The 26,218-nt window shown below is 46.7% G+C and overlaps 2 protein-coding genes across 7 annotated transcripts in view; one reads left to right on the top strand and one right to left on the bottom strand.

The window, feature by feature from the left end:
- Positions 1-9,330, top strand: part of MYH10 (myosin heavy chain 10) — a 131,231-nt gene extending 121,901 nt beyond the window's left edge. For 2 of the 3 annotated variants that reach the window (XM_057717272.1, XM_057717271.1), the window contains 7 exons: positions 2,227-2,355; positions 2,749-2,837; positions 3,707-3,830; positions 3,901-4,109; positions 5,320-5,428; positions 6,733-6,905; positions 7,706-9,330. In XM_057717272.1, coding sequence (XP_057573255.1) covers positions 2,227-2,355; positions 2,749-2,837; positions 3,707-3,830; positions 3,901-4,109; positions 5,320-5,428; positions 6,733-6,905; positions 7,706-7,850 — 978 coding nt within the window. In that variant the 3' untranslated portion in view covers positions 7,851-9,330. Of the gene's footprint in view, positions 1-2,226; positions 2,356-2,748; positions 2,838-3,706; positions 3,831-3,900; positions 4,110-5,319; positions 5,429-6,732; positions 6,910-7,705 lie in introns of those variants that run through there. The other variant, XM_057717273.1, reaches the window with a different exon arrangement.
- Positions 9,331-16,339: 7,009 nt separating this feature from the next.
- NDEL1 (nudE neurodevelopment protein 1 like 1) overlaps positions 16,340-26,218 on the bottom strand; it is a 58,138-nt gene continuing 48,259 nt past the window's right edge. For 3 of the 4 annotated variants that reach the window (XM_057717041.1, XM_057717040.1, XM_057717038.1), the window contains 2 exons: positions 24,045-24,196; positions 16,341-17,592 (listed from right to left, as the gene is read on the bottom strand). In XM_057717041.1, coding sequence (XP_057573024.1) covers positions 17,499-17,592; positions 24,045-24,196 — 246 coding nt within the window. In that variant the 3' untranslated portion in view covers positions 16,341-17,498. Of the gene's footprint in view, positions 17,593-20,953; positions 20,989-24,044; positions 24,197-26,218 lie in introns of all 4 variants that reach the window. The other variant, XM_057717039.1, reaches the window with a different exon arrangement.

Here is a 26,218-nt window from a genome sequence, read left to right on the forward strand (position 1 = left end):
GCACTTCCCTAATAACAGATGATGTTGAACATCTTTTCATGTGTTTACTGGCCAGTATCATATATGGGAAACAATGTCTTTCAATCCTGTGCTAAGCTTTTGCGTTGCCTTTAATAACTGAGTTGTAACATTTCTGTGTATATTCTGGATGTTTCGTAGGAGATACACAATTTCCAAATATTTTCTTCCATTCTCTAGATCATCTAGTCATTCCCTCAGTGATATCGTTTATAGCACAAAAGTCTTTAATTTTGATGGAGTCCAGTTTATTTTTTCTTTTGTTTCTTCTGTTTTTGTTACCTGTGAAACCACTGCCTAATCCAGGGTCCTGGAGATTTAGTCCTATGTTTTCTCCTAAGAGTTGTATACTTTTAGCTCTTTTTCTAAATCCATTTTCAGTTAACTTTTGTTACATGGTTTGCTGTATGAACCCAGTTTCATTCTTTCAGATACGGATACAGTTGTCCCAGCACCATTTGTTAAAAAGACTATCCTTTCCCTCATTGAATTGTCTTGGCACTCTTCTCAAAAATCAGCTGATAATAGACTTGTGTTTATTTCTGGACTCTCAGTTCTGTTCCACTAATCTCTGTCTGTCCTTCCACCGGAACCACGCAGTCTTGATCACTGTAGCTTTGTAGGTTTTGCAGTTGGGAAGTGTGACTTTTCCAACTTTTTCTTTCTCATGACTGCTATTCTGGGTTCCTTGGAATTCCATTTAAGATCAACTTGTCAATTTCTGCCCCACCCCACCCCCCAAAAGCCAGCTAGGATTCTTATGTGTTGACTCAGATCAATTTGGAGAGCACTGCCATCTTAACAGCACATGGCTGTCATTCCATTTTTTAAGTTATTCTTTAATTTTTTTCAGTGATGCTTTATTTTATAGTTTCTGGCTTTATTTTATAGTTTAGCTAAAGTCTTATACTTTAAATTTTATCTTTTTTGATGCTAAGTGTGATTGCTTTGTTAATATTTAGAATGTTTATAGTTAGTGTATAGAAATACAACTGATTTTTGTACAGTCGTCCCTTGGTATCCGAGGGGGATTGGTTCCAGGTCCCTCCCACTCCATGGATACCAAAATGCTTAGATGCTCAAGTCCCTGATATAGAATGGTGTATTGGGACGTCCCTGGAGGTCCAGTGGTTAAAACTGTGCTTCCACTGAAGGGGAAGCAGGTTCGATCCCTGGTCCAGGAACTAAGATCTCACATGCCATGCAGCACCACCAAAAAGAAAAAAGGAAGGAAAAAAAAAAAAGGTCTATGATTCCCATCCTAAGTACACTGCTAAAATGGTGTATTATTTGCATTTAACCTATTCATATCCTCTTATATACTTTAAATCATCTCTAGATTACTTATAATACTACCTAATACAAGGTAAACAATATATAAATAGTTGCCCATGTGGCAAATTCAAGTTTTGCTTTTTGGAACTTTCTGAGAATTTTTTTTCCCCTGGAATATTTTTATTGGTTGAATCCACAGATGTGGAATTCACAGATAGGGAAAGCTGACTATATATTGATCTTGTACCTGCAGCCTCACTGAATTCATTTATTAGTTTTCATGGTTTTTTAGTGGATTCCTTAAGATTTTTCTACATATAAGGTTGTCATCTACAAATTGAGCTAGTTTTATTTCTTCTTTTCCAATCTGGATGTCTTTTGTCTTGGCCTAATTGCTTTGACTATAATCTCCATTACAATGCTGCACAAAAGTGGTGAGGTCAGACATGCCTGTCTCATTGCTTATCTTGGGGGAAAGTGTTCGGTCTTTGACCATTAAGTATGATACTAGCTGTTAGTGTTTCATTGATGCCCTTTTTCAGAGTTTCCTTCAGGTTATTGTTTTTATATTGAAAGGGTGTTAGATTTTGTCATATGTTTCTTCTGCATTTATTGAGATGATCATATAGTTAATTCATTTTTGGATGTGAAATCAACATCGCATTCCTCAGATAAATCCCACCTGGATGGTGGGATATAATGGTATATAAATATATACAATGTATAATTCTTTTAATATGTAGATGGATTTTATTGATTACTATTTTGTTGAGGATTTTTACATCTATGTTCACATTGGCCTGAATGTTTTGTCTTATTTTTGTCACTTCCACATACTTTTATATTTACAATAAATGCATACGTTATAATTTGGAAAAATATGTTTAAAAGCTAAGAATGAACACTACCCCAAAACTTTCTATTTAATCTTAGGCTCAGATGAAGGACTACCAACGTGAATTAGAAGAAGCTCGTGCATCCCGGGATGAGATTTTTGCTCAATCCAAAGAGAGTGAAAAGAAACTGAAGAGTCTGGAAGCAGAAATCCTTCAATTGCAGGAGGTTTGTTTGTTTATTTACTTATTCAATTGTAGGAGGTTTGTTTATTTACTCATTCATCCATTTGTTTAAAAAATATTTGCCCTTGAAATTTCTCTAAGACCAGATAAATATATTTTAGCATCTTTGTAGCCTAGTGTAATTTCACTATCCATGTGTAATATGGTACTGGACCATCTTATTGCTTTAGCTGGGCAAACAAAGTGGTCACACTTTGATACTGTTCTACCTGGCTACAGACAGAGAAGCTGATTAGTAATGTCTCAAATCTAATTGCAATTTGAGACACACTTAGTGTCTCGAGCAAGGTGGCAGTAGCCTCCAGGCACTGTCGGCTTTCACATTTGAGGGAACTGTTATCGGCCAGAGCTTACACCACAGTCTGAACTTACTCAGGAGCTTGCCTCATCTGAGCGTGCCCGCCGCCACGCTGAGCAGGAGAGAGACGAGCTGGCAGATGAGATCGCCAACAGCACCTCCGGCAAGTGAGTCTCCTGGCAACAGGTGGGAAGGGGCGGGTGTCTCAAGATCAGCGGCGGCCCCACTGGTCCTCAGGGCACTGTGGCCCGTTCCCCTGGGCCATGCCCATGCACTGACAGCTGGGGGGTCGTCTGGCAGCTAGGAGCCAGTTGTTGGTGTGCTCATCAGCTGAAAGTCTGGGAAGATGAGCACGAGATGCTGAGCCTCTGGGCTGCCTCAGCCCCTGGCTGGCTGCAGGACCCTGGCAGGTCACAACTCCCTGTGCCAGTCACACCTGTAACAAGTGTGCAGGAAAGACATTCAGAACCACCCTGGTTTCCGTAGGCTGTACCGCCTTGCAGTGCAAGTCTTCACCTTCAGATTTGTTAGGTCTGACAAGCGGATTCCCTACACTTACCTTTCTCTGGATTCATTTTTTCATTAAAAAATTTTTTTTTCAATTAAGAGGTTGCTTTCTCCATTTAATTACTGTACTGAGGATTCATCATGGTCATTCTCTAGCACGCCATGAGGAGGACCTGGCATTTGATCTCCATGCACTAGAAAAGCTAGGGGATGCCAGGATCTTTTTGCACTTTTAAAGCTGACACTGGCTGCTAAGAAGATCTGGAGAGGCAGCAGAGCGGTCAGCTGGAAGGCTACACAGTAGTCCAGGCGAGAGACAGGGCCTGGCCTGGGTGGCAGTTCTGGGGCTGGAGAGAAGTGGGTGGCATGTCTGGAAGCGTAACCAGCAGGGCATGGTGGATTGGGGTGGGACCAGAGGAAAGAGAAAAATCAAGAACGCTGCTCAGCTGCCAGCAGCAGAGTGGGTGGAGGCTCTCTCCAGGAGCTTCCCACATGGTCGAGACCAGTTTTAAGCGGTTGCTCCCGGCAGGTCTGCGCTGCTGGACGAGAAGCGGCGTCTGGAGGCCCGGATTGCACAGCTGGAGGAGGAACTTGAAGAGGAGCAGAGCAACATGGAACTGCTCAATGACCGCTTCCGCAAGACTACACTGCAGGTGGGTACACAGCGGCTGTCCCGGGAAGGGCTGCGCCGCCCCCCGCACAACTGACGCATCTCCTCTCCAGGTGGACACGCTGAACGCAGAGCTGGCAGCCGAGCGCAGCGCCGCCCAGAAGAGTGACAACGCACGCCAGCAGCTGGAGCGGCAGAACAAGGAGCTGAAGGCCAAGCTGCAGGAGCTGGAGGGTGCTGTCAAGTCCAAGTTCAAGGCCACCATCTCAGCCCTGGAAGCCAAGATTGGGCAGCTGGAGGAGCAGCTTGAGCAGGAAGCCAAGTAAGAGGTTTTTGCTGCCATAAAGCAAAGACAGGTTTTTACAGCATCTCTGCTATGGCCTGTGAGTCAGCGATGACACAGACATGGCCCTTGTCCCATTGGGAGCTCCCTTGGCAGGGGACGAATGACAAGAACACAGGGAACCAGAGAGAAGGTGGTGTGAGCCCTCAGAGAATGCTGGGCTCGCCTGTCAGCTCTTCCCAGACTCAGCTGAGGGCTAATCATATTGTGCCCCGTGACTTCCTGGTGCCAGAGTTTACATCTCTATCCAAAGCTGATTGCCCAAGTTGGTGGCGTCACATAAAATGCTACAATTTGTTGGCAGGGAAGAAATGCAACATGACAAAAATACAAGCTTTTTTTCTCCCTTAGGAAGGGATTGCTCAATGGTTTTCATTCTGTTGTCATAAACCATTCTGAAATGTATGAGGAATTTGCACAATACAGCTTTTGGCAGGCATTTACAAATCTATTAGAATAGAATCACAGACTGCCAGAGCTAGAGCAGCCCTTCAACTTCACCCTCCTGTTGGGGAGCTTGGGGCCCAGAAATACAGGGTCTGTGCTCAGAGCCAACGTCCTCCCCAACCCATCATCTCAGACATCCCCCTGCACTCAAATATAACAATAAAGGGCTTGTTTGTTGTTAGTTGTAATTAACATGACTCGCCCTTTCAACCGACTCCATCATTATCCATTTTTGCATACCATTTGTGAAGGAACAAAAGAACTTTTTCTGTTTTCAGTGGAGTTCTCCAAATAAGTTACCTCTGCCTCACGTGAGCGTGCAGGCCTGTCTAGAAACATGGTGCTTTGACTCCTACCTAAACTGGGGGGGGTGGGGGGTTGTTTCAGTGTCAGCTGCTCTAGCATCTTAGTAGGTAGTCAGGAAGTTTTAAATCGAAACAGTCACTTAATAAATTGAGTCTTTGTCTTCAAAAACTCTACACTCAAGTGACAGGTAGCTTGTATGTGACATTTGGTCTTTGGTAGATTGCTAAATAAAGTGACTAATACCTGTGCGGGAAGGAATAATGCAGTTTTTCTACCTGTCAGCATTAGAATACATTAAGGCAGGCCATAGTTTGACCAGAAGGGATACAGAGGTCCTGGAAAGAACTCTAACGTATGTCATCTTCCAGAGAAAAGGACGTAAAATTTTTTTTCATTTCAAGAATTGTGAAAACTAACACGTTGATCATTTTCACAGGGAAAGAGCCGCCGCCAACAAACTAGTCCGTCGTACCGAGAAGAAGCTGAAAGAAATCTTCATGCAGGTCGAAGATGAACGCCGACATGCCGATCAGTATAAAGAACAGGTGAGGGGAGAAGGCAGGGCAGGAGGAACACGTCTTCCACCCTAAATGCTGCAGCAAGCAGACAGGCGCGGGACCAACCATGTTACCGTTCGACTCGCTGAATCAGGAAGCGCTGTTTGAAACTCTTAATTCTAACAACAAACATGTGCTGTTCCTTGTTCCTGCCAGTCACTCCCAGGTACTGTGGATACAGTGGTGATTAGGACACGGCCCTGACCCACGAGTACCCCCAAGTGCCCCAGATACAGAGAAAGGGTGGGTGAGAGCATGTCGGGAAGGCTTGAAGGGTGAGGCCTGGACTGACCTTAAAGTTACCATGTTTCCTCCACTAGAATGGACGCTTCACAGGTGTGGGGATTTCTGCCTGTTTCACCCACTGCCGTCTCTTGAATGCCTAGAGTAGTTCTGGGCGTAGTGTGCAGTCACTAAATACTGGCCGGATGGAGGGGTGGATGCAGGAGGTGCTGGATGGAAAGGGAAGAGAAAGCAGATGTACTGCATGTGGGACCCGAGGGGTCCTCCTCGTCTGCGTCCAGGCATCTGTTTTCTCATTGTCGAGGGCATGTGCGGATAGGACTGTGGCTGGCTGTAGCCTGGGGGCTGTGCTCTCCCACTGGCTCTCGCTCCTCTCTGAGACCTGCCGCCGTGGATGGAGCTGAGGATCCACTGCCTTTGGCCCAGACACTCCCCTCTTCCTCCCCTGCTCCAGTCGGGCACCCAGCCTGGCCTTCCCTTCCCACCCCCACGCTCAGGGCCTAGCAACACCCAGGGCAGTTCTGGGTGGCATGACCCACAGGGCACCGCCAGCCTCTGCGGCTCAGGAGTGGGTGATCCGGTGGGCGGGCTGAGTTCTCGCGTCGGGTCTTCCATAGTGGCTTTCTACTCGAATCAGAATAGAATGTTGATACGGCCATGTTGAAAGGAGGTGTAAGGTGAATGCAGCATCTCCTGGATACTGTCCATATTGGTGGCTCTTCTGCATTTTGTGGGAACAGCCGTTACCTTTCACAATCCCATAGGTCACTCATGTGAAGATCCTAAACTGTCGTTTTTTCTGCAGAAAACTCGGGGATAAAAATTGGGTTTTAAGTTTACTTAAAAGTTTCCTTTAGCATAATTTGCTGACCATGGCAGGCTGGTCCCCAGTCTCAGGTGTCAGCGCACTCGCACGTGTATATGTGCGTGTGTGTGTGTGTGTGTGTGTACACTCATGTGTGCACCCACGTGGCTGGCAGGGTGGACGCAGCGAAACGGAATTTGGATTCACCAGTTTGGTCTGACTTGCTCTGTGTAACTCCCCCAAGATGGAGAAGGCCAATGCCAGGATGAAGCAGCTCAAACGGCAGCTGGAGGAGGCAGAGGAAGAAGCCACACGTGCCAACGCGTCTCGGCGCAAACTCCAGCGGGAACTGGACGATGCCACCGAGGCCAACGAGGGCCTGAGCCGCGAGGTCAGCACCTTGAAGAACCGGCTGCGGTGAGTGCGTCCGTGGGCTCGGGGGGTGGTGGATTTCTCAGGCTCCTGTCCAGCTCCTTGTTCTTGCCCATTTACCCATTTGGATTCCTGACCGTCAGTAGTCCTGGAGGAGATCGGAGGAGCAGCAGGCCCACGCGTCTGTGCCTTGTTTCCCGGTGGGCTGTGCAGACATACAGCTCAAGGCTGGAGAGCCAGGCGGCGACTGTCCGTGTCCCTAGTGAGGAGAGGCCCCGCCCCGCCCATGCCTCATGCCCACGCTGGGCTGGACGTGCACCAGGGCAGAACACAGGGAGCAGCGGCTACACCTTCTCCCCAAGAAGGACAGCTTAGCACGGGTGTCGGCCAACCGTGACCTATGGGCCGGATCCTGTTTCCTGCTCTTGTACAGCCGGGGAGCTGAGAATGGCGTTTACGTTATAAAGGTGGTAAAAAGACAAAACAAATAAGGTCTGTGCAACACAGACCTTAGGCAGCCCACAAAGCCTAAATAGAGCATTTACTCTCTACCCTTTGGAGAGAGGCTGGCTGGTGGTGAGCAGGTAGAGCTTTCCTGTGTCCGCTGGGGACAGCAGGGAGCAGAGCCCGGCGCCCCCCCCCGCCCCCCCCCGGGGCCCTCCCCGGATGGTGCTCCACAGGCAGGTATGGGAGAGGTGGGAAAGCACAGAGCCGGTCCTCATCGGCCCACCACCCCGGGTGGAGTGTCCTCAGGAGGGGGTGGAAGTTTTGAGCGTCAGGTGGTTGAACAACTTGCCGGCCACATGGTGCTGTGGTCATGCCCACATGCTTTCTGTTCTCTCCAGGCGAGGAGGCCCAATCAGCTTCTCCTCCAGCCGGTCTGGCCGCCGCCAGCTGCACATTGAGGGCGCTTCCCTGGAGCTGTCGGACGACGACACAGAAAGTAAGACCAGTGACGTCAACGAGACGCAGCCGCCCCAGTGCGAGTAGATCCGAGGAAGCCGGTGGAGGCGATCCCGCGGGACATGCAGGAAGTAACCCGGCGCCCCTGCCCCAGGGCTCCTGCAGCAGATCTGGGGAACTGGCGAACTGCGAGACTCCTTCCTGAGAGATCAACTGTGTCTTAAGGCCTTCTGGCCTACACACCTGTCTCCTGCTTCAGATTTAGGTACAATTGCTCCCCTTTTTATATATATACACAAAACCTACACATATTAAACAGATCGCCTTGTCATTGCATCTATTTTCCATATATCCATCGAGAGACCATTTTATAAGACATGTTAAGAAGAGAACCCTTTTTCAGACAACCTCCAGACCCCATTGCCAGCCCCGGGGTGGCTGCCCCGTCGCTCTGCATGCTCTGTTGTACGGACAGCCACCTTAGTTCTGTGTTCATGTGGCCCCTGCCTCCTCAGCCACGTCGGCTCTCTTCGAACACCGTGGAAGCTAAACTGCACTTGTAGCTCTCATTTCCTTCAACTAATGATCAACACGATCTCAGTGAGCAGCTGGGCAAGGGGCTTGGCGAGATGAGGAGGGCGGGCTGGGCTGGGGGAGCAGCATCCGTGCGGGGTGGCCATGCCCCTCCCCCTCGAGTCGTGGTGTCCCTGTACCTCTTCACGTGAACTGTCCTTGGCCAGGGCAGGCCTGTGCATAGGAAGGATGGTGGCCACGCTGTCGCTGAGGCCCCGGGGGCAGCATCACGCGACTTCTGGATGGCCTCCTGAGGCCTCTGGCTTCGCCGGTGTGCTCCTCGCTTCCAGAGCAAGCAGCTGCAGGCCCCTGAGCAGAAGCTAGGGGGGGGTACCTTCCCTCGCCAGCCAGCCTCTCATGCTGACCTTGCAAATTCAGCCGCTGCTTTGAGCCCAAAACGGGAATATTGGTTTTGTGTCCGAGACTTGTTCCAAGTTTGTCAGTGAGGTTGACAGAACCTCAAGAACAGATGCCACCTGCCTGAATGTTGACATGCCAGTGGATGTGACTCTTTTTTCATTTCTCCTTTCCCCTCCCCTTGGGACAGTGTTACAGTGAACATTTAGCATTCTGTTTTTGGTTGATAGTTAATCAAACTGACATTACAGAAAGTGCCTTAGACACTACAGTACTAAGACAACGTTCAATATATTATTTGCCTCTGTAACAATTTAATGTATTAAGTTCTGACTGTGCTTCATATCATGTACCTCTAGTCAAAGTGGTATTATAAACATTCAGTGACAATGAATCAGTGTTAATTATAAATCCTTGATCCTCTGCAACATGCTTGAAAACACAAACCTTTTGGGTTGAAAGCTTTAACATCTGTTAGGAAGAGTTTGTCATGTGGGTTTGGAATCTCTGGTTTCCCCCCTTTATGAATTGTACTGGCTGTTGACCACCAGACACCTGACTGCAAATATCTTTTCTTGTATTCCCATATTTCTAGACAATGATTTTTGTAAGACAATAAATTTATTCATTATAGATATTTACGCCTTGCTCTATTTACTTGGAGGAAAAAGCACCCGTTGAGAATAAACAGACCTCAATAAACAAGAATAATCATGTGAATGTGAAATGTCTTCTCACCTTCTGTTCTCGATTTCCCACCTGTGATCTGATCAGAGGTTGGAAGCTACGTAGACTTTAAAATGCTGACAGCCAGGCTGCTTCTTCTGAGAGCATTGCACTCCTAGAAACTGTCGGATGACAGGCTAATTCTCTGGGCAGTCTTGGCGACAGATCCTGTTCTCACCGCTGGCCTCCATGTGCAGCCCCATCAGGAAAGAAAGGGCTGCTGGAGCTGGAGCCACAGCTGGTAACGGGGAAGGGAGTGGGCCAGGGCTGCAGGGTGAAACCCTGAGGAGGGCTTCAGTCACCGACCAATGAAGCTCAGTACTAGATTATTTTTTACAGATCCAAGAAGTTTCAGACTACATTTTCAGACAGGATGCATATTAAAAATGCTTTTGGGAGGATTCAGTGGTGAGATCCAACGGCAGCTGTGGGCCAACTAGGACGGGCTGGAGAGAAATACTAGGGGAACACAATCATGTGGGGAATGCTGGGGCTTCCCGTGACGTGCTCGGGTCAGGCTGGTTCAGTGGTCTGAACTGTACACCCGAGAGGCTTGGCAGTTGTGGGCATGGGAAACATGGGCAAAAGTGCCCCCCTTCTCCTGTGTCACTACCATAGGAGACAAAAGGTGAGTTGCACTTACCGTGTCTCAAGTGTGTTCTCACCCTTGCGTTCAATAACTCAGTCCAGGGGTTTGTGGAATTCGGAGGCTTGTTTTTCTCAAAGAATCCTTCCCTGCTGGCTGGTTGAACTGGTGTTAATGTCACACTGTTTCCCAACTACTCAGCCTACCAGGAGAAACATGTAATCTACATGAACAGAGTCTAATTCCTGATTCCACAAAGATGCTAACTAGAAGGGACCTTTCTGCACTAAACAGACCACTGCTTCATAACCTAAGGCAGTTCATGAAACATTTAAAGTACAAGGAAGACAGCTTTCAGTGTCAAAGACAAAGCAGCTGGCCAGCTCCTATCCCCCAGGTGTCTGGGTCCGTCGTGAGGAGGGGCTCTGGCAAGACATGGGAAAGCCTGAGCGTTTTGTGGAAATGAAGTTCCGATGAGCTCTGTTCGGGTTTTTCATTCTGCCACTTCAAATGCTCTGTCTGCCCTTGCCACGTCTGCTCTTCTTAATGCAGACATTCTAAGAACTTTTAAATTACTCTGGTAGGGATAACACCTGTTCCTAGCCTGACTGTCCTGGATATTCTGACATCAGAAAGACGAGTGCCCTATCACATTTCCTTTCTGTCACTAATCTTCCCCAGCCCTGGAAACCTCAACTAAGATGAAATGAGCTGGAAGACCAAATTCTTATAGCCAGCCTCTCTGGGTATCACTAACCCACTAGCCCCTTCCTCCTGAAGCCAATGTTGCTATGACAACAGACATGTCTGTCAAGACTGGGTAAGAAAAGAGCTCACAGTTGTCAGATACTAGGAACCACCACTTCCTGCCTCACCCCTAAAAAATAAAATCAAGTCACAACAGGCCATAGGTTGGACTCTTTAGAAAGTGGAGAGGATGGCTCCTCCCCGCCTAGTTCAGGCGGGCCTGGGTGAAGCCCACGGCTGAGACCTAAGGGGAGTTCCCATCTACAAAGGCTTCCCAGTCACTCTGGGAGGGACAACATCTACACCAAGAACTTTCCCCATTGCTGAGGGGAGTGTTTGCTAGAATACTACATCCTGTGAACAGGACCAACCGGGCAGTCTACTTCCTTGTGTAGCCACCTGTCATTTGGGAATCCAGAAAACTATACAATTCTGTCCAGAAATCTAACAAGAAACACTCTACAAGGTTATACTGACATGATGATGCCAGTTTCCAAAGACAACGTTCACTGCAATTACAGTGCTGTGTACCATGTGCACAAAGTACAAACATATCCTTCAGCCCTAACACCAAGACTACACATTCGTGTTTGATGCATTATAGCAGTGAGGTCTGTTTACTTTTTTCAAAGTAGCCCAACAACGGACTCTGTCCCCACTAACTGGACGTCATGAAGCCTTATTCAAGATGTAACATGACATAGACTATTAAAACACCGGGTCTGCCTGAGACATCCAAGCAGAGTGCTGCCTCCTTCAAAGGACCGTGCTGCACGGACGCTAAGATGCTCCCTTTCTCCCATGTGTAAACTCACACATCTCACAGTCTACCTTAAGGAAGGGGCAGCTGTCATGTGGCTGTCACTGCCTGACTCCTGGCAGGGTCAGTAAAGCCCAGCATCAAATCTTGTAGAGTGAGTATCAGCAGCTCAGAAGAAAAGTCTGGAACCAGCAGCAGAATATGCTTTTCAGAAGTGCTGCGTCATGGCGCGGAGGACGACACTGCTTGGGAAAACACGGACAAGGACAACTCTGGGTCAAAACATGGTTCAGAACATCGGAATCACGATGTTAAGTTTCAGGAGTGTCTCACATTCTAGGAGTATCGCTCACATTTTCCTTTTTGTATACGAGTTAACTGTGATATGATGAGAATCTGCATAAATAAGTCTAAAAGAGCTCTTTCAATAAATACAAAGCCTAAATAATAAGCGTTTTCATAGTTCCAGCTGGCACATTTTTCTTACTGGTTTACAAAGTAAAGGTATGTCTTGTAATTGCTGGCGTTTGAGAGTCCATGAAATACGGAACTCCCCTCGCTAGGCTGGTGCTGGGGTGGAACCTGGGGAAATCTGCATTTTAAAATTTCCCCACGTGTGACTCAGCCGGGTCACTGGCAGGTCAGGGAGCCCCTGCTTTGTGCTACGTGCTCAAATCTTAGAACTACTCGGCACAAGTCTTCAAGGCCAACTTGGGCAGTGAAAGAAAATCAGTCTCGTTACTTCAATTTTTTAAAAATGTGAGCAACTTTACAGGAAAATTTAAAACCCACAAACAGTAAACTATTTTCATCTTTTCCCTTTTTTTTTTTTATAAAGCTGATATTGCATGTTCATCTATTTTGTGTCCTTTTCGCATTCATCACTTCCGTTCCCATGGTTTAGCAGATTGCACACTTACATTTCAGTGGCTCTATGGCCTCTTGTTCAGCGGATAAGTCATCCTAACCATGCCATTTCCCTATCGTCAGATGTTTATATTAGCGCTATTGAGACTGTTTGTTCTTAGTAACACAGATGAAGAGCTGTTACAGCTTATCACACTGTTAGACTGATTCAAGAGTTAGAGGATAATTTGGTGACACCAGTATGTAAAAGTGTACCCAGTCCCCTAAATTCTAGGTGACAGTGGGATCTGCTGCCCTCCCCCCCTCCCCCCCGCTACCGGCTCTGAGCCTCATACAGACGTGACTGCTGATCCATGCGTGTGCCTGAAAACCTGCCCAGTCCTGCCAGCCCAGCACCCCCATCCCAGGCCTCCGCCTGCACCTCATGATCCAGCAAACATGATACCTGACTAGAAAACACCCCACAAATAAACAAGTGAAACAGCTGCTCAGTTTCCCTTGGTGAAGACTTCAGAGCTGACAGGAAGCCCTAACATAACTGTGGGTGCAGACAGGCAGCAGGATAAACCATGACTCCAAATCCTAACCACACGTGGCACACCACCAGCACCGTAAGCTTCGTTCTGTTTTCAAATTTGCCTCTTCACAGGCACTATCTTCACTATCTTATAAAAGAAGTCTCTTACATTAATATTTACTAGAGATTGTTTTCCCTTAGAATCAATAAAGGGCTACTGTATTCCCATACATCATATTTTTAACAGTCATGGGACCAGTTTTTAGATAAGATGCTCTAAGTCATAGGAAGATGATTTGCAAAGATGCCTCCTGCCCCCACTCTCATTTTTAGAAAGCAATCAAGTAACACATTTATATTTTAAAGGCCAAGCTAGTGCTCTTAATTTGTTTCAAACTTTGAGGCAAATATAGAGAGCAAAACAACCCATGAAGTAAAAGAATGTAGAAAAGGCTTATCTTAACATCCTCTAGGCAAACTGCAGACAACTGAGGGCCTGGACCCACTCCCCCTCGGGCCCTGTTCCCCCCAGCAGCCAGGCTAGTCTACTCTCAGGCAGGAGAGACCCGGCTACAGGCTGCTCCCTAAAGCCACTGCTCCACCCCAGGTCACGTCCCCTCCCCCCAGAGGTCCCAGCTTCTTCCTTGGCTCTTGGCACATGATAATGGCGTCTGCAAGACAGCTTCTGAGAGAAACAGAGTCAACACCCCAACAGACACAGGACTGAGAGAGGAGGGGAGACGAGCCACATTCCCCTTGCTGCCAAGGCTGTGCACCCCCAGGCACATCACTTCCAAGCGTTCAAAATCAGCTCACCTCTTGAGGCACGAGCCACAGTAGAGGCTGGCGAGGCCTCGAGCTTGACAAGGTAGTGAATACAGCAGAAAAAAGACACTGGGCTCCTTTCCAAACCTGGCTTTTCCCAGAACCAGCTATGTGAGCTCAGGCCAGTCACCCAAATCCTGGGCCCACTTTCCCTTCCGTAAACTGAGGCAAAACCAGCTCATTCCGCTTCCAGCTCACTGTATCTAGTTGTCGCTTGCCTTGTGACTTGACACCCCAGCTGTGGCTTCTGGCTCTTTACTGTGTGGGTGAGGTATGGCTTCTGGCCATTCAGCTGGCTCCTATTTTATGCAGGAAGATGTTTCAGGAGCAAGGGATGGGAATGGGTGGTGAGATGAAAATATCTAGAGACAAGAAGCTGATCTTTGCCACCTGGAAGATCAGCCCCCTCCACGGAGGGGAGACCGCCACGTGGAGCCAGCACAGGGGACGGCTCATTCCTAGAGATTTCAGTGAGAGCCGCGCAAACGTGGCAGTGGAGCAGCCCTAGGAAGAGAACCCACTCAGAGGACCTCTAGCTAGGCAGGCAAACAGTGTGTAGACCTTTCATACCAGGTAGCAAATGCTCTATGTGAGCAAGTACAAAGCAGCATTTTGTACCAGATACAGTCGGTCACTGACTTACAATGGTTTGACTGAAGATTTTCCTGATTGTACCACGATGCAAAAGCGATACGCTCAATAGAAACCATACTTTGAATTTTAGATTTTAATCTTCTCCCAGGCTAACAATATGCATGCAGTCCAATCCGCTCTCACAGTGTTGGACAGGCAGTTCCTGGTCAGCCACGCGATCACAAGTGTCAACAATCAGTGCAAATACAACCATTCTAAACCCAGACGACCGCCCGGTTTTTCACTGTCAGTACGGTATTCAATTACTTTAGGTAGTCAACACTTTATTATCAAACAGGTTTTGTGTTAGACGATTTTGCCGAACTGCAGGCTCATGTCTAAGTGTTCTGAGCACGTTTAGGGTAGGGAGGCTATGCTACAATGTTCAGCAGGTTAGTGTTTTCAATTTAAGATATTTTCAATTTACAATGAATGGGTTTATCAGGACGTAATCCCACTCTAAGTGGAGGAAGATCTGGAACCCACACAGGAAGCCGAAAGAGGCCTGGGGAATCAACCAGCTTCCTCAGGGGGTCATATGCCAAGGGCTGCTGCAGCCATAAAAAAACCAAAACTACGTGGGAGTCTGAAGGAGCCAGAAATAAGCCCGGCAGCACACTCTGCACTTTCACGGACCTGGCCTGTGCTCTCCTGGACTCAAAGCAGTGGTGCTATCAGCAAGTGACACGTGGGCCTCTGCAGCCAGGGCCCCACTCCCAGCCATCGTCTGAGTAACAGCTGGCGAGATAATCCCGGGTGTGCAGCCGGAGAGGAACCAAGAAATCGCTGGGGACCCAAGGACGAGCATTCAAGCTCTAGAACTCATCCTTACTTTAACTAGAGTAGCTCTGTTTGTTACGTTTTAGATTTGGGATTCCTGCTTAAACAAAGAGGTCTGCTAAACCTCGAAACCTCTAATCTAATCCCACCCTTCCACTGATGACTGGCAAAGAAGCTGGGAGCCTGCCCATCAGTAAGAGAGCTGGAGTTTTCTCTTCAACTGCTCGGCCAGCAGAGCTGAGCACGGCACAGGACAAGCGTCTCTTGTGAGCCAGCTTATGACAAAATCTCCAGGAACATCAAACAGAAGCTATTCCTGCCTGTGTACTAATGGACAGGAGAAGAAACCTTTATATCCTATCTTAATGTTTCCTATTCACTTAGGAACTGGATTCTCTTTTCATTTACATGCACTTTTAAAACTACAAACTATTCCGCTTTTGCTCTTTGTTATAAGCAGCTCTCAGAATCTGACACATTTGTACAGACCCCCAGTTTACTTATTCCTCAAGTCCAGTCACCCCGTCTCTTGCTACCAAACATCTGGCACCTTCTCTCAAGGCTAACAGCAACCTGACGGATGAGGAGAGAAGCCCAGATCCAAGTAATCTCTAATTCCAGAACACCAGCACGTGTCATGAAAGGCAGCCCAGCAGGAGGGCCAGCTCCTGGACCCATCACAGTTACTCCAAGTGCTGCCTCCCTCAAAGCCCAGGTCCTTCCTTCCAGATTTCCACATGGGGCCAGGGCCATTCTCAAGCTGCTCCTGGAAATCACAGCTAAGAGCAGAAACCAGTGTCAAGAACCAGCATGAGGAATAAATAAGCCACAAGGATGTACTGCACAACACAGGGAATACAGCCTGTACTCTGAAGGAACTATTAATGGGATATAACCTTTAAAAACTATGAATCGCTACATTGTACGCCTGTAACTTGTGTAAAAATGGACATCAACTATACTTCAATTTTTAAAGATAAACATCTTAAAATTTTTTCAATTTTTAAGATAAATAAATTAAAAAAGAATCAACATGAGAATGCCTGCTCAGTACATCAGACACATCCTGAGGATGCCTGAATTTTCTTTGCCCTATTCCGCAGTTGCTGTCCATCCCGGCGTCCCATGTCAGAGCACAAGTGACATTTGAACCTGGTTTTGCAACTCCAGCTCTTCTCTCACAGGATGGCAGAAACCCAATAAAGCAACTTCAATCCTTTTTTTTTTCTGTGAAATTTATTGTTTCCACATTAAAAGATTTTTTTGAGGGGAATTATTTTTTTAACCACATGATGATCCTATACAGCTGCCCAGAGTAGGACACCATCATAAGTCTTTAACATGCCATATGAGTTCTGAATAAATAAAAGCTACAAAGCCCAAGTTATATACAAATATCTTAGGCAATAATGTTTACAAACCTATGTACAATAAAACAAATGTAAACAGTAAATGCAGCATGAGAGTAATCAAAGGATGCACAGGGACAATCACTTACGGTCAGTCTGCCCCCCAGGAGCTGGCACCGGCTGGCCCCTGGAATCAGGCCACTCAACCCTTCCTAACACGACTGGACCGGCCCTCTGAAGACAAAACAAAAACGTTCTGAAGGTGTCATTTAACTGAAAGACCAGAGAGCTGGCGAGGAGGTTGCCACTACCTCCTACCCCGAGTCTGAGGCACGTGGAGGAGGAGGAGACGGCAGGGGCATGGCCCTGTGGGTGCCCAGGCCCCGGAAGCTCCTGCTACCTGGGCTCAGGCAGGCGTCTGCTGCTCTGGGAGGCTAGTCTACGGAATGATAACTGCAAAAGTAAAACCAGAAGGTGCAGAAAATGTTCCCTAATTCAGTGACCTTCCTGACTCTTCGCCAGCAACTGGCCCAAACTGTGGGAGGTGGAGGCAGGGGACACATGGTCATGAGCACTGGAGATGCTGGGTGGGAGCTCAGGAGGAGCACTCACGTCGACCTGATTTGGGGGAGAACTTCTAGAAGATCTGCAATGTCCTAAACACAACTAAACCCTATCAGTAGAGCAGGGTGGGGGCTAGGAGGCAGGGGTGATGAATGGGTACTTCTGCATCCAGTGACCAAGTAATACACGTATGTATCACCTTGTGACCCACAAAAGTGCAATCATGTGAAACCAACGGCACTACGGCGAGAAGAGAAAACAGCCAGTATTGATATCGCGCGGAGTCCTGGGGCTGGGCGGGGCCCGGCAGCCGCCACTGCATGAAGCCTGCCCTCTGCCAGCCGTGGGGAGGCAGACGGAGGGGCACGAGCTGGGCCCAGGCACCAAGGGGTGAGGCGTGGGTGTCCTGGGTTGCTGGAGGAGGGCAGGAGCCCCCCTGGAGGCCGGGCACTCACACACTGAGAGGCAGCATACCCGGTGCCGACGACGGGCGCGAGGAGCCCAGACCAGGAGGAGGAGGAGCCGGGTCAAAGCCGTTTACTGCCCTGTGGGGGTGACCAGAGCACAGAAGGGAAGGGGAAGAGAAAGAGAGACTGTCATTTAAAATCACTCGAGACACAGCGAAATCCATTTGCTCGCTACAACTATTCCTCCTCCCGGCCCAAGGGAGAGCGCTGCCTGGAGAGCAGGGCCCAGTGAGACTTGAGGACCCCATGGTCCTGCGGTGATGAGGCTACTGCTCCCTTCTCGGCACCCTCATCACACCGGCAGAGGCAGCCACAGCCCTGATTTATTTCCCAACAGAGCAGGTCTAAACATCGACCACCAGGGAACTAGCTAAATAAAAAAGGGCACAAACAAACAATGAAATATCATAAGGCCATTAAAAACACATTCCAGAGTTCTTAACAGCATGGAAAATATTCCAAATGTAATTAACGCTAGGTGGAAAAAGCAGCAGGTTACCAAACTAGACATGCTCAATGATATGAAGAAAAAAAAGTAAGTAGTATACGTTCTGCACTACAGCCCCTCATACAGCTAGACATAACTATCACACGGCTAAATCTAGAATGCGTGGGGACACACACACGCTCTCTCTCACATTTATTATAGAAGGAAAATTTAACAGTGGTTACTTTTCTTCCCTCTGAGTTGCGGATAAATTTTATTTACTATCAATACTTTGTACTTTTTTATTGTTTTCCAAATCTCCTACAATGTACATGAATACCTTAAATAAGAGGGAGAAAAATAACTTTTTAAAAATTGTTTAGCAAGCAAAGCCAGACGGGTAGGCTTCCCTGCAGACTCGTGAGACACCAGCCGCACCCAGCACAAGCACCTGCAGCCAGGACCCAGCCCTACCCCAGCCCCAGCCACCAGGCAGCACAGCCATGGGAAGCAGTGAGGGAGTGAGTGCAAGGCCTGGAACCCCTCCCAGGATGCCCCTGCAGCCCTTCCATACTGAAAAACTTCCTAGGAAAATGTGTCCCACTCACAACTTGGGGCCAGACTGCCCACCACTGTCCCCACCGGCCTACTCATCAGAGGGGCCCAGGGAGTTGAATGTAGACTCATGGACAGAGGTTCTCTTAAAAAAAAAAACAAACAAAAAAACAAAAAAAACCAGACACACATTCCCCACCAAGATCAAGAGGACGGTTTCATACACTGAAGAGGTGAGGGTAATCTCATGGATAAACAGGGATGCAAAGAGACTTGACTACTCTGAAGACACAGTTAACATCCGAAGAAACTAACCCACGTAGAGATTTCGAATTGGAAATCAAGCTACCCAGACAGGCCAAGAGCAACAGGAGGGGCGCTGACAAGTGCAGTCTCTCCCTGTTGTCCATGTTCCCACCTCGGTGATGCACCCTCAGAACTTTCTCTTTTCTCTGTGGGTTGGGGAGGTCTGATATTTGAGCTCGTCACATTTGAAAACTTTAAATCATCCCTCTCCATCCTCCCAAGGCTATGTGCCTGTGCCTCTTCTGGAGACAGAAGCCACATCCCATATGCCACTGTAGTCCTCACATAATAAGCCATCTGTCTGTCATTTGTCTGCCTGGTCTCAGAGCCCCAATGCCTGCCTCTCCTAGAACCTCAGGGAGAACTAGGCAGGCCTCACAGACAGCTTCAGCTTTAAACATGTGAACACCAGCTTCCCAGCCTCACACAGTATAGCAGCAGGCAAGGCTAGAGACAGTCCCCGAAACTCGGCAGAAGGGAGCACTGCTGGGTGCCCAGAAGAACCGGACACTGTTCCACAGGGCGCACAAAAGCAGCAAACGTGAGGACAGCTCCACGTACAAATGCAGTACTGAGATTCCTACATTTTCCAGCTAGATGGACCCCTAAGGAATATCACGTTCATCCCCATTGTTACATTGCCAAGGTAACAAAAGCAGAAAGTCCAGCCATTCACCTGAGCTCACCCCGTGAGCCCATCAATGGGGAGCTGGGCCCATAAGCTGCCTCCAGATGCCCAGGCCATTATCCTTTCCCAGTCTCCTCCCGGCCCAGGAACACCTGACCGCTCCAGTGAGCAACCACGCTGGTGCTCCCACTGCAGGTCAGCTCTAACAGGAAGAATGAGCAGCGCAATACAGAATATAAAAGGAGAACAAGAAATTCCATACGCAGCTTCTCTGGGTGGGTGGAAATGGGAATTCTGGATTTGAAAGTTCAGTGGGAGAGAGAGGGAATAACAACCCCCAGGGTCTTAGCTAGCACCTCTCTTTGAGAAGTAGCAAGTAAAAGGCCAGGAGGAAGGAGACAGCTGAACCTAGAGGCAGGACTATCAGTCTGGTGAGGCCCCGTGAGGGAACTGCAAAGCTGTGCACTGAGGAAAGGCTTCCAAGAGAAGAAACACCTCCATACTCACCACATTTGGTTTCGGGGGCAGCAAAAGAGCCGAAGGGACATGTCCCAGCGGAAAACACAGGATTGAATGGAGAAAAAACGGGCAGAGATGGAGACACAGATCTGAGAAACATCTATGCAAAAAAGGGTCCAGAAGCTAGGAAACTGCACCATCATACCACAAAAATCTAGTTTAAGAGTCTGAAAAAGAGAGAACCCAGCTACGACAAGGAACTAATAAGGTCGACTGTAAATGGCAACAGAAGTAAAAGAGGGGAAGAACCAATGCATACTTAGAAGCTGCTCAAATTCACCACTATACGGAGAAAGCACGGGGGTTGACTCTGTCAAAGCGGGACAGGCACGCCCGAGAGGGCAGGAGCGAAAAGGAAGAATGTAGGCTGCAGCTCATTTAGGAGAGCAGGCAGGTGCTCCAGACCCCAGTCTCACCAGTCAGATGGAGAAACAGGAGCTCAGCAGAGCTCCAGGCCTCGGCCCAGGCTCTGCAAACTGAAATGTTCATTCCTCAAAAGGAAGGCAGACCTTATACACAAGCCCCCATCTACCACGCCATGGTCCTGTGGGAACACACGCGTGAGCGCAGAGGGGAGACCCCACATAGCAAGAATCCACTATCATTAGTGTTACTTTGAGAAAACAGAAGACACTGGCTAACGGGAAGCACCCCAGGCCCATGGAGGCAGTCAAATGTGGTCCCAGGGCCTGGCGGTGACCCCGCCCCCAGACTGCTGATGTCATCTCTACCACCCTCTCCCCTGTATCAGAGAACCATCAGGCCTGCTCTTCACCACCGCCCCAGGACCACCACGACTAACTTGTTTTTGTTTTGCACAACTGAACCAATAATAATGGTACACAGTCAAATCAAACAGGAACTTGAAAGCTCACTCATGGGCTGGAAGTTGGTTAAAGCAGTCAGCCCCATGCAGTTAGTAAAACCAGTCTGTTAATGTTAATTTGTCTTCCACCACACACCATGATTAAGAATGAAAGGGCACAGCAAACAAGGTCAGTTACCCATGAACAACGTGGGAAATATGACTTTTTCTTGCCTAATAAAAAAAAAGGAAAAAACGTTAAGCAGTAATACAAATACCATTTTCACACCGTGCCCCAAAATGAGTCTACGCTCACCTACACACAGCCCAAAAAAATCAGACTGGCTTACAAAACTAGGGCAAGCGATACATACGAAACTAAATAAAAGCTATGGAGAAAAAAAGAACATTTTTGAGAGAACTCAAATGACTGGACTACATGTGAACTGGTGTCCTTTTGGACGAGCGATATGAACGGGCTGGTAGTGGTTGGAGGAAACAGAGCGGTAACAGGGAAGCAGACCCAGCAACCCACTTTTTAGGAACCGCTGAAGTGATCACAGACTAGATAATATCCTGACTCCAAGAAGCCCTCAACCAACCAGAACTTACAAAATATTTTCAAATCCCATAACACAATAACAATAAGGCTTTATGTTTATGTGGTAAGGCCTCACTGCATCTCAAGATTCTGAGGGAGGCAGGAGGGCACAGCGTATACGTGTACAGTCACATATATACATGCACGCACACGCAAACCAACTTTGACAAACTCTCCCAAACAACGCTCCTGCAGGTTCCTAGGACCATGAGGAAAACTACAGTAACAGTGCTACAGACAGACTCCTTAGGAGTGAGAGGCAGGGCAGGCAAGTTCTAGAGCCAAAGGCTTTTTTTAAATGGAAAGTTTCTTCTCATGCTGAAACTACAAGCTACGCTTCTACATGAACTGGCATTTTTTTCTTTTAACGAGCCAGGTCTAATAATGGAGTGGGAGTGGGGATATTTACCCCTTCCTTTTGCAGCAGGTATATAACATCATGGTTTTTATCTAATCACTAGGTGAGCAGGAAGGAAGGCGAGAGGTAAAAAGCCAGGCAGGCCCGAAGGAAGCCCCAATCACAGCAAAGCAGCAAGGAAGTAAGAACACAGCAAAACCCACACGAGAGTTATCCTCAGGAAGATGGCAACTAGACAAACATAACTCAAGCAATAATAGGTTAATATTGAGTGTGCATATACAATCCATTTATCATATAAACGAAATACTTGAGAAAAGGCCAGCCCACAAAAACGTATTTCATTCTTAATAGAAACAGCACAATTAAAATTTTGTACTATTTAAACCAAAACTAAGTGTCTCTGTAACTATTTCTATCAAGAAGCATATTTCCAGATGCAGTTCAGGACGGAAAGCCTCCGCCTACACCTAGGATGCGCCTCAGGGACAGGGCTCCATCGCAGGGCGCCCTCCTGGTTTCAGGTTACACCCAGTTCTCCGCCCGCCCCCCCCCCACCCCCACCCCACCTACGACTGGGTTCCTCTCCGGGCAATCGCTGCCCTGGTGCTCTGCATCAGGGGCCTAAGGGAGCCAGAGCAGTGAGCCTACACTGACAACGTTACCCCTCCTTCATCGGGACTGTTCTAAGGACTTTTTTTGCAAAGGCATCTGCCCGACCCGATGCATCTATGGTTTGCCGGTTCTCACATCATAAGGTGCTCAAGGCCCATGAAGAAATATGATTCCAGATAGACTCATAACTTTTCTATTGGAGGTAATTATAAGTTGCAGGAAAAAATAATTAGCACTATTTCCAACACTCATGAAGACTTCCCCTAAACTTTTCCTGTATTGTTTTGGAGAAATGTCATCTCTAATGTAAAAAAATCTATCTACTAACTCCACTTACCATTACAGTATAAAAATGCCACTCCTCAAGGTTGCCTAAAACTCCTAAACCTGAGGAATATTAAATTTTATTCTTACCTCCACTGAGGAGCCCCAACAGTTAGAATAAAGTTGATTTATATGTTGATATTTTAGAATGTGCTTTTAATGAAATGTGTATAAAGAAAGTCCTAATTTATATATTATTTTAGAATGTGCTCCTTAATGAAATACATATACTTCAAGGGAGACTTCTCTTAAGGGAGACAGGGAAATCAGAACACTCCACTCCACAAGGATGAACAACAAAAAGCTTTTTAGAGCAGATTATGTGTCCAATCAGGGCCTCCACAAATGTGTCACCATCACTGAGGAAAGCAGAAAATAAAAGCTCCTTTAAGAAAACTGTGAAACTTTCTATATTGCTTTCCCAGAACAAGGACGAGTGGCCTCTATGACTCAAAGCAGAGACAGTGGCGAGGGACCATTGGCTGCCTCAGCTGCTGCTCCATGACCAGCTACCTTAAGCCACACAGCCAGCATCCCAGACGACACATTCTAACCAGTTACCCAGACTACGGCACACCGATACAAGTGTATAACCATGTAGCGTTCTGTTGGTTTTTCTGTTTTTTTAATTGAGGTAGAACAGTATGTACTGGCACAGAAAGATGCTGGCAATATAAGTCACCATAGGCATACTGCAGAGCAATATTTAAAGTATCCTGTAAGTTTTTAATAAAAAGTGTAGAGCAGATGCATAAAAATATGATTTTACATGCCTAGGAATAACTCTAAGGATGCAAAAATAGTGTGAAAACAGAAAGCACTTACTTTCACTTTATATACTCTGTACCAACTGAAATAATTTTTGCATTAAGGATGTACCGCTGTTTTAATCTTACAGTTTTCTTTTAATTCTCAATTCCCCCAAAAACATCTTCACACCATACAAAACTTGTATCTCCTAAAATGTACTTGATGCAGTGCTTTTATATTTTTCTAAAATCTTCAGACAAAAGGTCTGTTGAAGAGTTTACACATACATGACCATCATGTTCTCTTCTACTCTTAACAAATATTTGCCGAGAGTCTACTAGCCTGCAAGCACCCTGAGCACAAGGACCATATAACAGTCACCTTTAATCCCCAGAGCCTAACACGGCTGCCTTTCAAGAGTCTGCCTCCCAGGACAGAAGCTTCAGAGTCAGGGTTCCCGGGGCAACAGACTCCATGGGGACTAGAAGACAACAACAGACTTCGTGTCTCCTGAGATCTGAATGATAATACTTCTGGTAGGTTTATCAAACTGAGTTTATCTTTTCAAAGTTCAATAAGCTCACTTAATAATGTGCAACTTCACTACCCAAAAAGTTAACATTTAGAATTCCCAAGACTTACCCTTTGTCGAAGAAAGACGTGTGCCCTGATCGAGAGAACTTCGTGCCATTGCTACTCATCACCCCACAGTTAACATTCCCTGAAATATAGGATTTTCGTGATGCTTGGTCCTTTGCAAAATTCCTGCAAGCTGCTAATTTGGATTCTAAAGCCTACAAAAGGAAGAAGGAATGATTTGGTTGTCAAAACAGTAGCTGCACATAAAAATTTGCATTTCAAACCATTTCTATTTCAAGATTCAAACTGACTCAGTTGATAATGGTGGCTGTTTAAGCCATACTATTCCCCTTTCTAATAGAAAGAGGGAATATTTATGCTGACCCCCTTTCTAATGAACTCAGAATATTGATTTCTCTCAGATTACTGAGGGATACAGGTATAATCCTCGCCTTACAACTAAGAAGAACGTGGCACAGCGCAGAGATGGACCCCAGGTCTCTCGGCCCTACTCACTTTCTTTCTGAGTTGCAGGCTGTTAGGTGGCTACTTGGGTGTCTGCGTGTGTGTTGGGAGCAAGCGTTATAGAGAATACAAAAACATCCCTTGAAAATTTTTTCAAGCAGCCAATTCTCTCTTTAGGGCTTCAGTTTAGTTGCTTTTACTGTACCAGAAAGGTATTTACAACACCTCACATGAAGTTAAATGCTATTCTGCTTCTGAGAGCACACAAAGCACACACACTGTCTATAATTTAAAAGTTCATCTGAAAATGACACCAGCCCTTTAGCATTTATCTCTAAATTGAGGGCCTGCATAGCACCTGTCACCACCACACCTGGCCAGTGCCAGGCAGGCTCTACAAACCAACAGATGACAGGGAGAGAACATAAGTTCCTCATCAATTTCCATCACACACAAATATCACCACCTCCCCTTCTCCCACAAACACTTTACCAAATCAAACCCCTCCCCCATCCCCTCAGAAAAAGGGGGGGGGACAAGACAGATATAACCCACGGGGGAAAAAAAGGACAAAAAATAGTCCACTCCCATTATCCATGACACTAAGGGATGTGAAATACATAGATAAAGCCACAGATAACATACTCCACTCTGAGAACCCTCCCCCCATAATTTTAATAAGAGCTATTAAGAAACAGCAACAAAAACAGACAAACTTCTTTCTCTTCTCCTTTCTTAAAACAAAAGTACCATGACTTGGTAAAATAATGAAAGGAAGAGACGCAGTGATCTTGTAGGATAAGCTCTGAATAAGCACTTTTTCAGCATCTTATTAAATAGACACATACACAGTAAAAATTGAGAGCCATTAATTTCCTATATTCAAGACACTCATTCGTTCTGATATCTGCTGAGAATCTATCATTAACAGGTACAAGTTGTGTCTGAGGCGTCAGTGAAACAACCTAATGCAAGTACTGGGTCTGGCACTCAAAAAAGTGGCCAAGAAATCAAGATTTAGACCATGTCCACACCAAGCAGGAGAAGAAATCATGGTTGTGAAGATCAGAAAATTAAGGACAGAACTCTGAGCAAAGTCAACACCAAAAGGGTGGGCAGATGAAGACCCAACACGATGACAAAGAGGAATGGGCAGAAAGGCGAGCAGACGTGACACGCATCAGAAAAGCAGAGGAAAGAAGGCACTACAAAAGGGAAAAAAAAAGTCAGTGCTGAATATTTCAAGTAAAATTAGGACAGAACAGCATCCACTGGATGTGACAGCACTGAGATCATCAATGAGCAATGTGAGATGTGAGTGAGTGAGCAGGAAACGGAGCCCAGACTCAGCTATATGGGGAGTGTGTGCGCCATCGAAAAATGCTAACAATAAACGGAGACATGCTTTCAAAAGCATGGCTGGGAAGGAAGAGAGAACTAGAATGACAGCTGAAGAGAGACACAGGGTAAGAGGAAAGAACAGATGCTTTCATTTTTGCTTTTAAGGTTAAAAAATTGTATATATATAACATATAAATATTAGACATAAAGTATATATATACAATACATAATGTTATACATAAATATTGCATATAAATATTAAAATATATAGTAAAAGTCTGAAGATACAGGAGACATAAAGATGAGAAGGCTGGAAGGAATGAGATCCAAAGCACAAAGGGACAAAATTAGCCAGGGCAGGAATGTGATACTTTCACCACTGAGATAAAAAGGAAGAACAGCCACAAACAGAGGTAATAACAGGAGAGTAC

This window comes from Hippopotamus amphibius, chromosome 17 (genome assembly GCF_030028045.1).
Source record: "Hippopotamus amphibius kiboko isolate mHipAmp2 chromosome 17, mHipAmp2.hap2, whole genome shotgun sequence".
Classification (NCBI taxonomy): domain Eukaryota; kingdom Metazoa; phylum Chordata; class Mammalia; order Artiodactyla; family Hippopotamidae; genus Hippopotamus; species Hippopotamus amphibius.